The sequence below is a fragment of the Gadus morhua genome, chromosome 2, assembly GCF_902167405.1.
Source record: "Gadus morhua chromosome 2, gadMor3.0, whole genome shotgun sequence".
Taxonomy (NCBI): Eukaryota; Metazoa; Chordata; class Actinopteri; order Gadiformes; family Gadidae; genus Gadus; species Gadus morhua.
In genome coordinates, this window is record NC_044049.1 from 10,680,805 (window position 1) to 10,696,102 (window position 15,298).

The window sequence follows — 15,298 nt, forward strand, 5'->3', positions numbered from 1 at the left end:
GTTTGAATCTGAACGCCAAAGTCAATGACCTCAAAAGGGAAAATGTCCAACATTATTTATCACAGAAAACTAGATTAGCATAATGTTAGCATATGGTCTACTGGATCTTAGCTATTCCGGGGAACATTCAACCTTTTGATTGGAAGTCACTGTGTGACAATGCCCTTACAAGTGGATCTTTCACCTCCAGATTGAGAAACTCTCCCTCGCAAGCAGCCTATGAGCTCATGATTATTTTCCCATACGGGCCTGTGTCCTTGGACACGACATGTGGACATGAAGCACAATGTAAATATAGTGTGCTTGCTCACGCGCTGTTTCCTACCCCACCGACGGGACAAACAATAGCCTTCTATTATTCAGGAGCTCGCACTCCTTGATTAGACCTCATGGAAAACGAGGGGACAGTCACCCGTAGCTATGACGACCATTGTATTTGTCATATCCTTGCTCATGCAAAACACATTAGTTTACCTATGTCTATTTCCTTTTTCTGTTTTAAACACTAATTACGCATGTCCAACCTTTCTCAATAGTAGCTGTGACTACTTTATTTCTATGGCAATAGGCCTACTTTTTTTCTTTTCGTACAAAGTTTTGTTTTCACTCCTATTTAAAAGTTGTGGAAATTTGCTCATGTTTGTATACCCTGTTATTATATGCGATACAGTTCTTTGAAAGTCTTCAAAAGCAAAGTCTGCAGACGTGAAACCTTTTTTTTGGATACCCAATATCAAGCGCTTCAACAATGTGGAATTACAGGTCTACAGCGGCCGAGACATTGTGAAGAAATGTTCCCCAAACATGAGAGATTGTGAAAGGTCACGGTTCTAAGTATAACTGCTGATATTTAAGATCACCTTTAGGGCCTTCAGTGGGCTTTGACCATATCTCCTAGACCTTAGGAAAGGCCCTTTAGCTCTGCAAGGGCTGGGATTATGTCTTTGAATGTAGTAGGCCGAGATGCCTCCCTTTGATTTGTATGTTTCCGAAATGTGTACTCTTTAAATGAACAATGATGTTCTTTACAATCATTTTCTTATTAATTGGTGCGTTATTTATTGCTACAGTAGTGCTGTAGAAAAAGAGGAACCACATAGGCCGTTTAACCTTAAATTTGTCTTTTTTCTTGCTGACTAGGGCATATTAAACGGTAAATTTGAAGCTGCGTCCACATTATCAGAGGCTGCTGGCTCTCAACACATCATTCCCATTTGGAGAGCGATGTGGATGATAGAACGAGGAGGCCTATATGGGTAGTGTGTCCAATATTAAATCACATATTGATCAATAATGAAGCAAGTGTGTAGACAGGGTTGTTGTAGACGGTGGTCAGAGCTAACCAGCTGCTAATGATCAATAAATGATGTAATTTACACTCTTGCCTGCCTGCCTCAGGGACATGCTTGATGGGAGTGAAAAATAAATTCAGCTGTTTCTATTTCGTTACTTTGTTACAAAGGTGTGATTGCTTACGTTGCGTACGACTGGACCGCCGCCATAGCAACCAAAAAGTGGTAAAGAAAACAAATACTTATACAAATAAAAGAAGAAATGGGTTAAACGTCTCACTCTGAACGTAATTTATGTTCTATCTATTCTCAGTTAGATTTGATTAAACTCAGTCATCTCGACTCAAATCAACTAAAGTCAACTCATCTCAATTAAATTCAATTAATTTCAAAATGTCAACATTTTCAATTAAATCCAATGCTATTGTATTGCATTCTCAATGCATGCAGTCAAGCGAGCTTGCGTTGGAACCAAATCGATTCTGGTGACAGCGTCTCCCTTGAATGCGGCGGTTTGTTCCCTTGCTAGACAGGCATTGTATTTATGCAGGCTACATGATTATCACCCATTCTTCAGACAGGGGGCGGGAGAGAGATAGTTTGTGTGCGGAGCAGACTCTTGTCGGAGACTGTGGTGGTGCAGCAGTGTAATCAGGCGGGCCCAGGGCAGGGACGCACCGTGCCACACAGCGACTTGGTTGTTGATAAGGCTTCTCGGAACACCAGTACGGGGAAACTGCGGTCCATTGCCGTTATTTCACACATTCAGGTCCCCGTTCTCTGGATTTTTTGGGACTATTTTTTTATTACGGTTACGCACAGCCTGTGGACTTTGACAGGGGGTAAAGCTAATTAAATCAAGGGGACAAGTGGATTTTATTAGATTATTTTTTTTATACTTTATAGGCTACGAGAAGCAGTAATCCCCCCCCCCCCCCCCCCCCCCCCCCCCCCCCCCCGGCAGTTTTTTGGGGTTTTGTGCTCTGGTGGATTTGTTTACCTAGTGCCCAGTGGTTCATTTGTTCGAGAGCCATGTAATCTCAACTTTTTTTTATCCATTTCGCAGAAGGTTAACCCCCTAATCTGCGAAAGACTCCACTTGTCGCCGGCCTCACGTCTGTGAAGTCTTCAGTCACTGAAAAAAAAACTTGGATGGCCGCTCGAGTTTATCTGATGGACTCTGTTCACGTGCAGACTATAGCTCGCTGAGGACAAACGCTATATTCTTTTGATAACTGGAGACACGACAGTCAGTGTGGGAGTCGATCTAAAAGGCGCACGCAGCAGCAGCAGCAGCACAGGGCGAGCCGCTGTCCCCGCGCCCAGTGCTGAGGAGAGAGACTCGCGCCTCCATAAATGCCCGGTCCGTCGGAGAGGCTCGAGGCTGGGCAGCGAGATGAGCTTGTGGGTACGGCTGCTTGCGTTGCTGGTGGCGTGTCTGCGCGTGTCTGGCGCAGCCGGGGTGAGTTTCACACACGTTATTAAGTATATTGCAATATGTATTTTACATGCTTTACAAATGCAAACATTACAAGATTCAGTTTTTCTACTTAGATTCAGTTTCTTGTGTTTGCTTTGTTTTTTCCCCTTTTATTTTATTATATTGCATACCATTGTTCTCTTTTCCGCTTTGGTATTGGATATTCTATTGTCTCTGTTTGGTCAAATGTGAACACCCATTGAGTTCACAAAAAAACAAAAGAAAACTTTTCCTCAAGTCTTCTCCTTCAAACAAAGCACCTGCACAAGCACAAGTACAGCCATAGGGGAAAACCACAAGGCAGATTATGATAATATAACGCACTTATTCATCTTCATACCTTAAAACATTTGGAAACAGTATCTAAATACATATGGGGGAAAGAAGAGTAGAGTAGAAGCAAGGAGAAAAAGCAGACACTAAAATAGAGTTCTCAGGGCTGTAGTCCAGTGTGTCCTCTGCGTGTGACAATCAATATAAAGAAGGTTGAGGTCCATCCACAACAATAATGTTTCTCCCATTAATGGACTCTATGGAGGGGTGCCTTGGGCGTTTTGGGTGGTGATGGGGTCTTTGGGGGGGAGACACAGACACAACCCCGCTGTTGGCTGTTCTCTCTTACTAGACCCCCCCCCCCCCCACACACACACCACCACCACCCCCCTCCAGATGTCTGCATCCCACCAATACTCTTCCACATGTTCCCCTACTTGGAGTCCAGTTCACACCATTGCATGAACCAACCCAGTGTTAGGCATGGGGTGGAGGGTGGGGACAACCAGTCTAACAAACCAGGAACCATGGGGCCGTGTTCCGTGAGCTCCCTGCCTGCCTTCACAAGCTCCCTTTTCTGCTTTCAATCAATCAAGCCCTCACAATGTCTGTGGTTTTGTCACGCCATTGACCTGCAGGCAACCGTTGACTAGGCTAACCTCTCCCTGGGCAGAGCCTGCAGTCCCTCACACTCTCTGCTCCAACTGGTCAAGCTCACGCAAATGAAGCGGTGTGAAGTAGTGACCGACTCGTGGAAGCCTGTGAAGAAGCATTGACTTACAACACTTGAAGCCATTTAAGAATATACAATGTTTGGCAACCAACAACTAATTTATTTGAAAAAGCAACGCCTTTGTCTGGCGTAGGATGTTCCATGTTTGGAACAATGCTTGGCGTGTATGTCGAAGCAATTCATCCTCATGTCTTTCTTGTGAAGTCTATAAACAAAAATACAACCCTCAAAATACATGATTATCAAAGAGAAAAACAGTAATACAGGCCGGTCAAGTCCCCTTAGACCCTAAATAAGAATCTTCACCACACCATGTGTATCTCCTGATTACGCCCCTGGTGAAGGAGATGGAAAGCAAACCAAAGCCCAAAGACCAAAAATAGCTTCCAGTCTGTTAAGTGTCATCAAATGTGTATGCTCGGATGGAATGATCAAACCTATTCTATTGGTGATCTTCTCAATCTTAATTCTGAAACAGCTAGACATATTTATTCCATATTGCAAAAGCATCACTGTAGTTAGTGCATTGGATTATTATCCAATATAGTTTTAATGTGTAGGACGAGACACCTTTTGATTATTTCCAGCCAAGGAGGGTAGCACATACAAACCAAATGATTGATAAGAAACCAAAACTTATTCAACATATTCTGTTCTATTTTTTGCCACCAAATGACGTGAGCGCATAACGTTTTTATTTTTATAATTTCTGGAGCACTATTGGAGGAAGGATGCTGTATTGATGCATACAGTAATTGGGTTTTTTTCCACAATGGCTACCGCAGGGACAGCTTCCTCGGCAGTTCAAATAGAATGGCCGCGGAAGTCCCAGACTCGTTGGAGCAGTCCCTCCAATTCCACGTTCAAACCGACGTTGTGAAGCCCCTTTTAAAAACTTCCCAGGCTCATTCAATTCTAAGTGTGAGTCTGTAGTAGATCTCTGCAAGAACAGTGAAATATCCATTCAGATTTTACTGTTCAGACTATGCTCGCTTCTTTTATCTCTCTAAAAAAGTTGTGTCTGTAGATTTGATCTGAATGGGAATCTGAGGGCCCCTTACTTGTCGGAACTGTGACCTTTGTAGGGGTCAAGACAATATGGGTCATGTACACACACACACACACACACACACACACACACACACACACACACACACACACACACACACACACACACACACACACACACAAAACTCAACACAAAAGTCAAGCTATAGGAAGGGGACATCCAAACAAGTCAAATAGGGGCGCAGCTCTTTGACCATAGTCCTTGAAGAATTGCTCTTCCAGTCAGATCTATAACTTCCTGTCCAGTTCCTCGGGCCCCAGACAGAGGGCTGCACATGTCATTAAGAGGCTCCATGTGAGGGATCCCCTTCAGGGCAGGGTTTGGGATTGCCTACTCCCCCCCCACCACCACCTTCCCTCCTCCCCCTGCACAACTTCAACCCTTAACCCTGGTGTTACCCCCTTTATACCCCACGATGACAGGACAAGACGGATGATCGCATTGGCTATGTTTTTGTAACCCCCATTCATACACATATTCCATTGGGAAGATATAGCTCCATAATGGAAGTTATCGATTTTCCTTGGATGTCAGTGCCTGGTCTCCAACTATGGATTGGTTTGAATGACGCAAAGGAAGACGTAGTCATTGTTTAGAATCAGTGTGCTGGTGCACAACAAAAGTAGTATTGCTTGTATCAGATAGGACATATTTTATAAGAAACATCTGGAAAAGGCCTGTATTGTTGCACATGTACACTCTCGGGCGAAACCTGTACACCCCAGCTGACTAAAGATGTCTGTCATTCAACCACATGCATTTTATAGCTTCTGTAGGCAACGTGCACCACATGTAAAGACCAAATCCCATCGTCGGAAATTGTTTCAAGTGTCTTGAAAGTAGTTGCACAGGCTTTGAGGTGCAGAACCAGGAATTTCCCTAGACCTACTGTAGAGAAGTTTGAATCAAAGAATGTGATGTTCAGTCATGTTCATTCAGTAGCTATTTCCAGGGAAGTGCAGTTATAACAAATCAAATCATCATGAGTCGGTGAACATACACTTGAGTTCCTTTCTGAAGCTAGGGCATAATTGCTAACCACGCTTATAGGCAGAAACACGATGTGTCTACGTTGAATGTATCTCACATCTCACCTGTGTGTTTTTGTTTTCTTTTGCAATGGTTCCAGTGGAACCGGTAGTTCTATAGAAGGAGTTGGAGACACATCACCTCCACATGTACTGATGCGTATGGCACACGTTTTTTCCCAGGGACAGACATATGTTGTGCACCAAGGCTGTCTCTGGATGCAAGCCCCAAACTAGACCCTCCATAATTAAACGTCATTAGTTTCACCCCCCCCCCCCGCGCCTCACCAAACACTGCATCGTGTGTACCTGGCATCGCTCAATCTGTCCAGTAGAGCCCCAGGACGCGAGAACCTCCCCAGGAGTGTGACAGGGGCTAGTCTTCATCTTCTGCAATGTATCAACTTGACAGTTTCTATCAAGCTGGACATTGGAATGAAATGCAGATACTTCTTCATGTTTAACATGTGACTTAATTCGGTTTTTCATTCATTTGGGAACCAGATGAATCTGTGATCTCATGTTTTATTTCCTCTGAGAGATGCATCTGGTCCCCCCCTCCCGTTCAAGAAGATTTATAGTCGCTCTGACCAAATTTGGGCAAATCACAACAATCACAACAGAGGAATACCCTTGAGACATTTTCGTAAAAAAGCATGATGGCTGCCGAAGACCTCTTGAAGAACAACTGCAAGGCTAACCCTTTATTGATACGAAAGATGTGTTTATGGATCTTCCGACAAGATTTGGGAAAGTTTACCACCTTACAGCCTATCCAATTGCATCAGAGGCATCTTGATCTGTGCCCATTGATAACGAAATGTACTGAGAGATTCCAGACTGATAAACATTTTCAAAATGCAATCTTTCATACAATGCGTAAGGGCTGCTTGATTATGGAAACAATCATAATCACGATTATTTTGGTCATTATTGAAATCACGATTATTCAAACGATTATTTTTTAGTTTGAAAAGATGATGTATTTATTCAGAATGTCTCTCCCAAATAATAACTAACTGAAAGAAAAAAAATCAAATCTTAAATAAGTACCAGATATGTATCAAGCTGTGCACCTTCTATAATAAAAAGAAAAAATTACAGAAAAAGAAACTTGAAAACTCGGTTACATTAGTTTTGTGATCGTTTGACGCTAAAATTTAAATTCGATTAATAGCCCTACAATGCGTCTTAAAATACAGTTATTGCATCAATTTGTATTATCACATGTATCACCACATAAAGAACATGAAACAACATTAAAAAACTGTAAGGAAACGAACATTATTAGACATTATTGGACTTATCTTTTATTTTGGGTTCCAGCTGTGAAATACAGCAGACGTTATGTGTTCTGTTCTGTAAGAGCAGTACAAAGAAGAAGAGGCAGGCACATAGGCAGCCAGCTGTTCCAGCATCTGCACAAACTAATTATCTAGAACAGCTGACGGCTAAAAGCTAACAGCTCCATATGGGGTAGGATGCTAAGGCACAGCTGAACTTTTCACTCAGACAAACTTCATGGTCCTCATTGACCCCATTTTGGTCCTGGATGCTGCCATGCTGATGCTCAGCCGTGTGAAGCTCTGGTGGTGTATCATACCCTCAACCTTTGTGGGGGTATCATTTTTAAAAAATGCTCTCAAAACCTGTTCTAAAGAGCCTGAGGAAAAGGTTTCCATTGGAACAGAACCAAATTCATCCTTTACGCGTGATTGCTGTGAGTTCATTGCGTTTATCGCATCTGTTTCGTTTATTAGTTAGCTCCGAGCTCGTGCCCATTGCGCAATTTTCCTGCTCGGACGCTAATCGCCATGACAGCGAGCAGCACTGCTGCAAACAAAAGGCACACATCCCATAATCACCATCCAGGCTGGGTTCCTCCTTGTGGCACTGGGGAGGAAACCCCGGCCAAGCGGTCCTCTGGGGCATCGGCGCTCCGACAATGGAGATGGTAATGCACTGTCTGCTCAGCCAATCAGAAGCGGCATACGGTGAATGGAGTACAGTACAGGCAGGGTGGGAATCCTGTGTTTACGCATGGACCACCACTTCCTCTGTAGCACAAACCCCTCTGGCTTCCCACAGGAGTTCATTATGTTATACCCTGAGAAAAGTGAATGAAGGACACGCTACAGTTGGAAGACAGGTTTACTGGACCGCAACTGTACACCGCTGGAAACAATTGTGTAGTAGTAGCCATTGAAACTCAGTTTTTGTTTAAAAGTGATTCAGGGGACAAGCTGTGGCTGTGTGTGGCATAAAGTTTTTGATGAGTTATTACTGATGAACAGTGGATTCTGGTTTTGTGATGTCTATCGAACATTTATTGAATTTCAGTTCAATAGTAACTTTATCGACACACTATAACACAATTCAACATTCAGATACGATCCTACCCCCTCCATTGGCTCCATCTCGTCACCGAACATCGAAAGAAAAGAAAAGAAAGAAAAAAATCAACACCCAACCCACAGCATTTAAATCAATCAGAGGAAGTGTCCCGACCCACGTCTGATCCTCGTGCCCACGTTTAACCCCCTTTTTTTATTCATCTATTATCCCCTCTTTTTTCCAAACAGATCCACCCCCTCCCTCCCTATTCCCCCTCTCAACCACCACTTCCTGGCTCCTTCCTGGCTCCTCTGACCCCTAAATGTTAGCAGATGAGAGGAAGACACAAGGCCAATAGTCCTACGGCCAACCCCCACTGCCCTTCCACCCCGTCTTAGTGACCATTGTGTGGGTGTCCGAGCTAATGCCTTACCCCAAACCCCCTCCTTCTCCTCCTCCTCCACTGACCATAGGGGGGGGGGGGGGGGGGGGGTTGACTTCAGTACACACCTACTTACACAGTCATGCTCTGGGAGTGCTGCTTGCTTGGCTGTCTGTTTGGCAGCAGTGGCGGGGCTAAAGGTCTCTTCAACTATTGCTGCACTCTCTCAAAGGTTGTGGTGTAGTGGTGGTAGTGGTGGAAGTGACACACTGACACTTCAAGCAGCGCTGTTCTTTTACACCTGTCCTGAGAAGGAGTCGTACAGAGAATGCTAAAGGCATGCTACAACACCATGGCCATGGCCGGGGTTTGTTTAGGACAAGCTTTCTCTATGAGAGGAGATTCCTAGCTGCTTGTTATGGTAGCCACGGTGTTGATTTGCATTCTGAATGAGCATATTCACACTGTTTTAAAGCAAGCAGTCCCAAAGCTTTAAACTTGTTTCTATCTTGATCATGATGTCTTTGACATGATCCTGATATTGACTGGGAGAATTAAAAACTTTCTGCTGTTTTTCCTGATCATTATATCTCTTATCTCGTGTGTGTGTGTGTGTGTGTGTGTGTGTGTGTGTGTGTGTGTGTGTGTGTGTGTGTGTGTGTGTGTGTGTGTGTGTGTGTGTGTGTGTGTGTGTGTGTGTGTGTGCGTGCGTGCGTGCGTGCGTGCGTGCGTGCGTGTGTGTGTGTGTGTGCCAGGTGGACCCTCTACCTGCAGCACTGGTGGACCTGGTTAGAAGCAGCTCCATCACCTCCATCGAGGACCTGCAGCTGCTGCTGTTCTCCGACTCCCTGGGTAACTATGTCACTCTCACCTAATGGCGTAAAGAAACCAAAAAATAAAGATTATTTGTTTGCATGTTCAAGATGATCACAACTATAGTGATAAATCAAAGTTTCAAGTAAAACATTCTTTTTTAAACATGAGTGCTGTAAAAGGACACAAAGGGTGTATCATTTATGTTTATTTATGTTATAAAATGTTATTTACAGATTCAACTTAGTCAGCATACAATTAGCTTTTTATTATCAGAATGAGTATTCTATATTTGAGAACGTATGAGTATAAAGTATTGAGGGACCAAATCAAGGAAGTATGGATTGCTTTTAGTTAACTATGCTAAACTGGTTAATCGCTACCGGAAAAGTAACACACAGTGACACATTCTCTGCGGTAATTGTGACTAACAAACAGTGGAAGCAATACTCAGTCAAGACGCACAAGTAGTGCTGACAGAAACATTCTCAGCTATACTAACAGTCTCATGGACCGGCCTGTTCATCCAGGGCTGATAGAAATTATGAACAACTAGTATTTAACACCCCTTCTGACTCTTTCTGTCTCTCTCTCTCTCTCTCTCTCTCTCTCTCTCTCTCTCTCTCTCTCTCTCTCTCTCTCTCTCTCTCTCTCTCTCTCTCTCTCTCTCTCTCTGCCTATATACACATTCACACATAGTCTGATAAAGAATGAGTGAGAACAACAAAGAGAGAGAGAGAGCCTGAAATGAACACGTCATCTGTACAGAACCGCACAAATCAACAATAGCTTATATTTAGATGCGTCCATGCTGACGCATCGTGTTAATTGTTTGCTCGCAGACCAGGAGGAAGAGGGCTCCCCTGTCCCAGGAGGTCATAGGTCACCAAGGAGCCTTAGTAAGTTCACAGCCCTCCCCCAACCACTAACATTAAAACCTCCTCTTCTTACACCTTGCTTATCTTAGGCAAAGCAATCTGTTTTGGTATTACTACTGTAAACTTGACCTCCATTCATAACCACATCGACAACAAAGATACTCAATTCTTGCTTTCCTTGCTACTCTTTAGTTTATTTATTGTTTGGTAACTTTGACTCACCGTCTTTTGTAGTCCCTCCAAAATGTATTGCTGCGGTCAGCTAAATGACTTAGAATAAAGTGTCAAAGTGATGCGGTACCATTGATGACATTTAGATAAACATTGTGTATGTTTAGACAAGTATAGTTCTATGTACATTATAAATGCACAGTTATTTTTTGCAGCTATGTTCTGAGCCGTTTAACTACTGGTACTGTTGACACTGCTTTCAGCTCTAGGGCGTTAACTCTAGATTCAACTGATTTTATTTCTGCTCTATTGCTATGTAATTTTGCAAATGTCTTGGTCTAGTTCATTGTGATTGTGGGTTTCCTGCAAACTCTTTCAGATAAAACCACACATTTGGGTGTGTTTGTAAATGCTAAGGTCGCCGAACCTCAAAGGTCTTAATCTTAATTTGTAGCAATACAAATAGAGACTTAATGGCACCCTTTCAAAGAGGCAGCGGGGCTTTTCAGATCACACGCATCTTGAAAAGATGTTGGCTATCACATTGCAGTCACTCCCGACCAGAGACAAGTCTGCCAGGGTGATAAATGTTAAGTGTCATAAGCATCATTAGCATGATGATTGTCAGCAATAGAGAAGGTGGACGTGCTGACATGGAGAATTCCTGATTTTCCTATGAGAAAATTGGCTGCATTTCATTAGTTGTCCTTTATCAAGCCTTTAGCGTTCACCTAAATCTCCAGATGTTCTCCTAGATATATATTATCCCGGCCCTTTAACTTAGTGAGCTTCAGAGGCAGTTTTAGAGGAGAACACCTTTAATGTTGCTGATGCATTGTGGCTCTCTCATTTCCACACTTCTCCTTTTTCTGGCTCGTCTCATCAAGGTGCTGAAGTGCAATGCGCCTTATTCTTCTGGCAGCCATCTTTGTTTTAAACACCAGCTCCCGAGCAGGCTAGTGTTAAGAATCATGAAGGCACATGAATAAGGCACATAGGGAGGAGGACTTGGGAAAAGGTTTTGGTACATGCCCATAGAAGTTCTTCTTCCTCATTATTCTGAGTTGGCTTGGTTTTAGTCACAACGGGATGTGATCAAAACCAAGATAACCACACGATTGTCTTGTTTTTTGCTAGGTCACGATAAAAAATACTGTGGAACTGTAGGATATTCTGCAATTTTAAGTATGACTGTAATTCATCATGGTTCAGTGTTATTAACACACACTGAAACTGTCCTGATGAAATACGTTAAAGAAGTAGGTTCAATTGCTTAATCAGAGCTGTGCGTGACATTTTAATCAGTTATTTGAATTTGTCATTTATTATACACGCATCGAATGTAAATTACAGTTAATGATTTTATCTAAATTTGATCATGTTGGAGTTAGGTATCTTGCTCAAGGATGTCTTAAGGTTGACTTTGGGCACTGGGAATCTAACCCGCTAACTTCGGCTGGGAGTCAAACACCATATAGCAACTATACTAGCATGCCCTCCCCCACACCCCCTTACTCATACTGCTATGCATACTTCTGTCATAGAACTGTTTCTAATAATTAATAGTAATAGTTATAACTTACTTCCTTCTATAATTGTACTTCTTTGCCTATTTATTCCTCTACTGCAATTCTCAACAGCATTAAGACAATCTGTACCTCTCCTACTATTATTATGTTTCAACATACTTCATATAATTCCTTTTTTGTATCCGTTTTTTTTTTCAACTGTACTTGGTGTTGTTGCAAGGAATTTCCCGTCCGGGATCAATAAAGTGCTTCATCTTATCTGATTACAGTCCATCACTAGTGAGTCATTTGTATCTAATGGTCTTTGATCATGTGTTTCTTCAGACGCCCAGCCGGCCCAGCAGGCTCTGTGCAAGGTCCGCACAGAGGTGGTGGAAGTGACCCGGGACATGTTAGACCGCAGCAACGCCCACTTCCTGTTATGGCCGCCGTGCGTGGAGGTGCAGAGGTGTTCTGGCTGCTGCAACGGCAACACCTTGCAGTGTGTCCCCGTGCTCACACACACCAGATACCTGCAGGTACACAACACGCACCTTCCAGTCGCACACAATTCTATGAACTAGTTAGTAATCTGGGATCCAGCAGTTACTATGATACTACTATGTTATAGCAGAAACTCTGCGGGAAAATGGCACACCGCCTTGGCCAAAACCAGGAATGCAAAGGCCGGAATTATGTCCTGTTTCCTGTTTCGTTGCTGGGATATTCTAGTGAAGAAAAACTAGAAGAAAAATATGCATATCAGATTTTAGATATTAATCTAAAGTCTGATTTGTGAGACCATTTAATCATCCTGGAAGATGCTTTTATGCAGAGTGACTTTAGAGTGGATGAGGATGCACGTCATTAGGTGGGAGGTGTGTTGCTTACGCACACCTTCAGGTAAACTGCGGACGGAAGTACTTTCAGCCTTGTATGTAATGAATAGTCATTACTGTGTCAAAAATTGAGATAGTTCACATTTCACTATACCTTCTCAAGGTAAAAACATCTCCTTCAAACAGCTTGAAACATATAAGGTATAAGGCATGCATCAAGCATGCAAATGTAACACGAGGCCATTCAAAGATCCACTGTTTCAGAACAGAAACTGTTTAAATAAACACATGAGACTTGCTCAAAACCTGACAACATTTAAAACAAGGTCAAGGTCACCCTTGCTTTCTGCTATACTATAATGTAATTTTAACTTTAAAAATGTCTTTCATGCATTCTTTTAAATCCTGTTTTTCAGACGTCTTTCGTTGAGGATTTTAAATCCAGTTGTTAAATGTATTTTATGCACTCTTTGAAAGCCTGTTTTATTCAATTGAATGACATGTTTTTATGTGAAGCACATTGAGTCTGCCTTGTGCATGAAACATGCATTATATAAAGAGTTGACTTGAACTGACCACATCCTCAGCGATCGTTTTCCCGCCCTCACTCTCTGAAACACATAGTAGACTAACGTCAGATCACAATTCCAAAGCATTGTTTACATGTCATGCACCTTTTAACACGTAACCTGTTCCAATTCTGGTGGACCGGAAGGTGATGAAGATCCAGTACATCAACCAGAAGCCAACCTACAACAAAGCTGTGGTGTCGGTGGTGGACCACGTGGAGTGCCGGTGCCAGCCGGTGCCACGACCTCCGGCGCCCAAGAAGAAATCCTCCAGAAGAGGGCCGGTTCCCAACAAGGACCAACACCACAACCAAACCATAGACCAGCAACAGGGCCTGGTATGAATAGCACTGTATTGTATTTTATTGTACCTCTCTTTGATACTTTGAAGTTTTCGTTGTGAGTTTAGGCAGCGTTTGTTGGTATAAGTACAGATATTTACACGTAAATCTCTCTAGCTAATCTTGTTAAGTTAAGATAAGACCATGTGTTGATGAAAATTTGATATGCTTTACACACTGATTCACACAATTCAAATAAATGATGATACTTTTTTAACAGCCTATATCATTTTGTTATGAATTATAATTGTTCCTTCTCTGAATCAGATTATGACTTGAAACTTAAGAACTTTGCTTTTCTCATTCAAAGGGCAAGTCACACTCTAAGGAGGAGCTGCATCGGCAGGACGAGATCAAGAAGAACCAGAGGGTCCACCTGGAGAAGCTGCTGGAACAGCACTGGAGCCCCCGAGGTGACACGTTCACCCCGCCGGAGGAGGAGCAGCACTACAGCCCGGCTGGGGCCGGGGCCGGGGCCGGCGGTGGAGCCTCGCACTCTGGGGGGGCTGTTCTGCACACGCCCCACTGGGTGCATAACGCCAGCAGGTTGCTGGAGACCAACGACAGCACGGGAATACAAGGGAAAGGTGCGGGGCAATGGGGTCCGACCTCGTCTCCTTTGGATGTACCTGGTGCAGGCATCGAGGGGCCGGGAGGTGCGGTGGAACCGTCCTTATCGCTCAACAGCACAGAGGAAAGGGCCAGGATGGATTTGGGACTACAGAAGAATGCAGACAGGCATCGAGAGACTCAGAGGGGAGGTGAACGATCGACGGATCCAAAGAGCCACGAGAAAGATCTCGACACTCCGAACCAGCAAGTTCCCTCCATTGCGTCCAATCAGGACGGTGGCGGAAGTAGATTCCGACCGACAAAGGAGCCCAACCCGGATCCTCCTGGGAAGGGAAGGCATGGAGGAAATGAAACCCCAGAGCAAGAGAGGAAGTTACAAATGGAGGAGGCACAGCTAGAGGAGGAGAGAAGGGAGCTTCTGCTCCTGCACAAGAGGCTGGACCGGGAGAAGGAGCTCATACGGCTGCAACAACTGAAACAAGAGGAAGAGAAGGAACAGGAGAAAGAGAGCGGGCAACAGCCTCACCTTCAATACAAACAGCATCATCATCTGCAAACAACAACGCAAAACATAGGTATGTTAATAGGGTTCGGTTTATAGCAAAAGCCTTTTCTTTCAGCAGTCATAATAAAGAAATAGAAAACTGAAGAAAAATACCTTGTAATTTCCGTTTTAGAAAATGTATAATTTCCGTGACTTCTCGTAATTTTAAACTGAGTTGTGAAACATGTTGAATGTTAACTTAGTATCATCCCCGTTCTCAAACCCAGTGACAACATCTCCATCCACCACACCGACCCCGGTGACCCCAGACGCTCCCCGGGCCCCTGCCCGGCCCAACCAGCGTAGGAGAAGGTTGAAGAAGAACCGCAAGAAAATCAGCAAGGCAGCGATGAGAGCCATGCTCATGTAGGACTTCCACTGACCCAAGTGAGTCCCACAAATAATTCAATTAAAGTTTAAAGGTGAAAAACATTTTGAAAATGTACTATTTAAATCACTAATAGCTGACGG

The 15,298-nt window shown here is 43.5% G+C and overlaps 1 protein-coding gene across 2 annotated transcripts in view; it reads left to right on the forward strand.

Annotated features, from left to right (window-relative positions):
- Positions 1-2,234: 2,234 nt before the first annotated feature.
- pdgfbb (platelet-derived growth factor beta polypeptide b) overlaps positions 2,235-15,298 on the forward strand; it is a 15,886-nt gene continuing 2,822 nt past the window's right edge. The window contains exons 1-7 of one of the 2 annotated variants that reach the window (XM_030344006.1): positions 2,235-2,754; positions 9,347-9,443; positions 10,247-10,303; positions 12,307-12,500; positions 13,516-13,707; positions 14,021-14,858; positions 15,055-15,214. In XM_030344006.1, coding sequence (XP_030199866.1) covers positions 2,689-2,754; positions 9,347-9,443; positions 10,247-10,303; positions 12,307-12,500; positions 13,516-13,707; positions 14,021-14,858; positions 15,055-15,197 — 1,587 coding nt within the window. In that variant the 5' untranslated portion in view covers positions 2,235-2,688 and the 3' untranslated portion in view covers positions 15,198-15,214. The remainder of the gene's footprint in view (positions 2,755-9,346; positions 9,444-10,246; positions 10,304-12,306; positions 12,501-13,515; positions 13,708-14,020; positions 14,859-15,054; positions 15,215-15,298) is intronic. The other variant, XM_030344015.1, reaches the window with a different exon arrangement.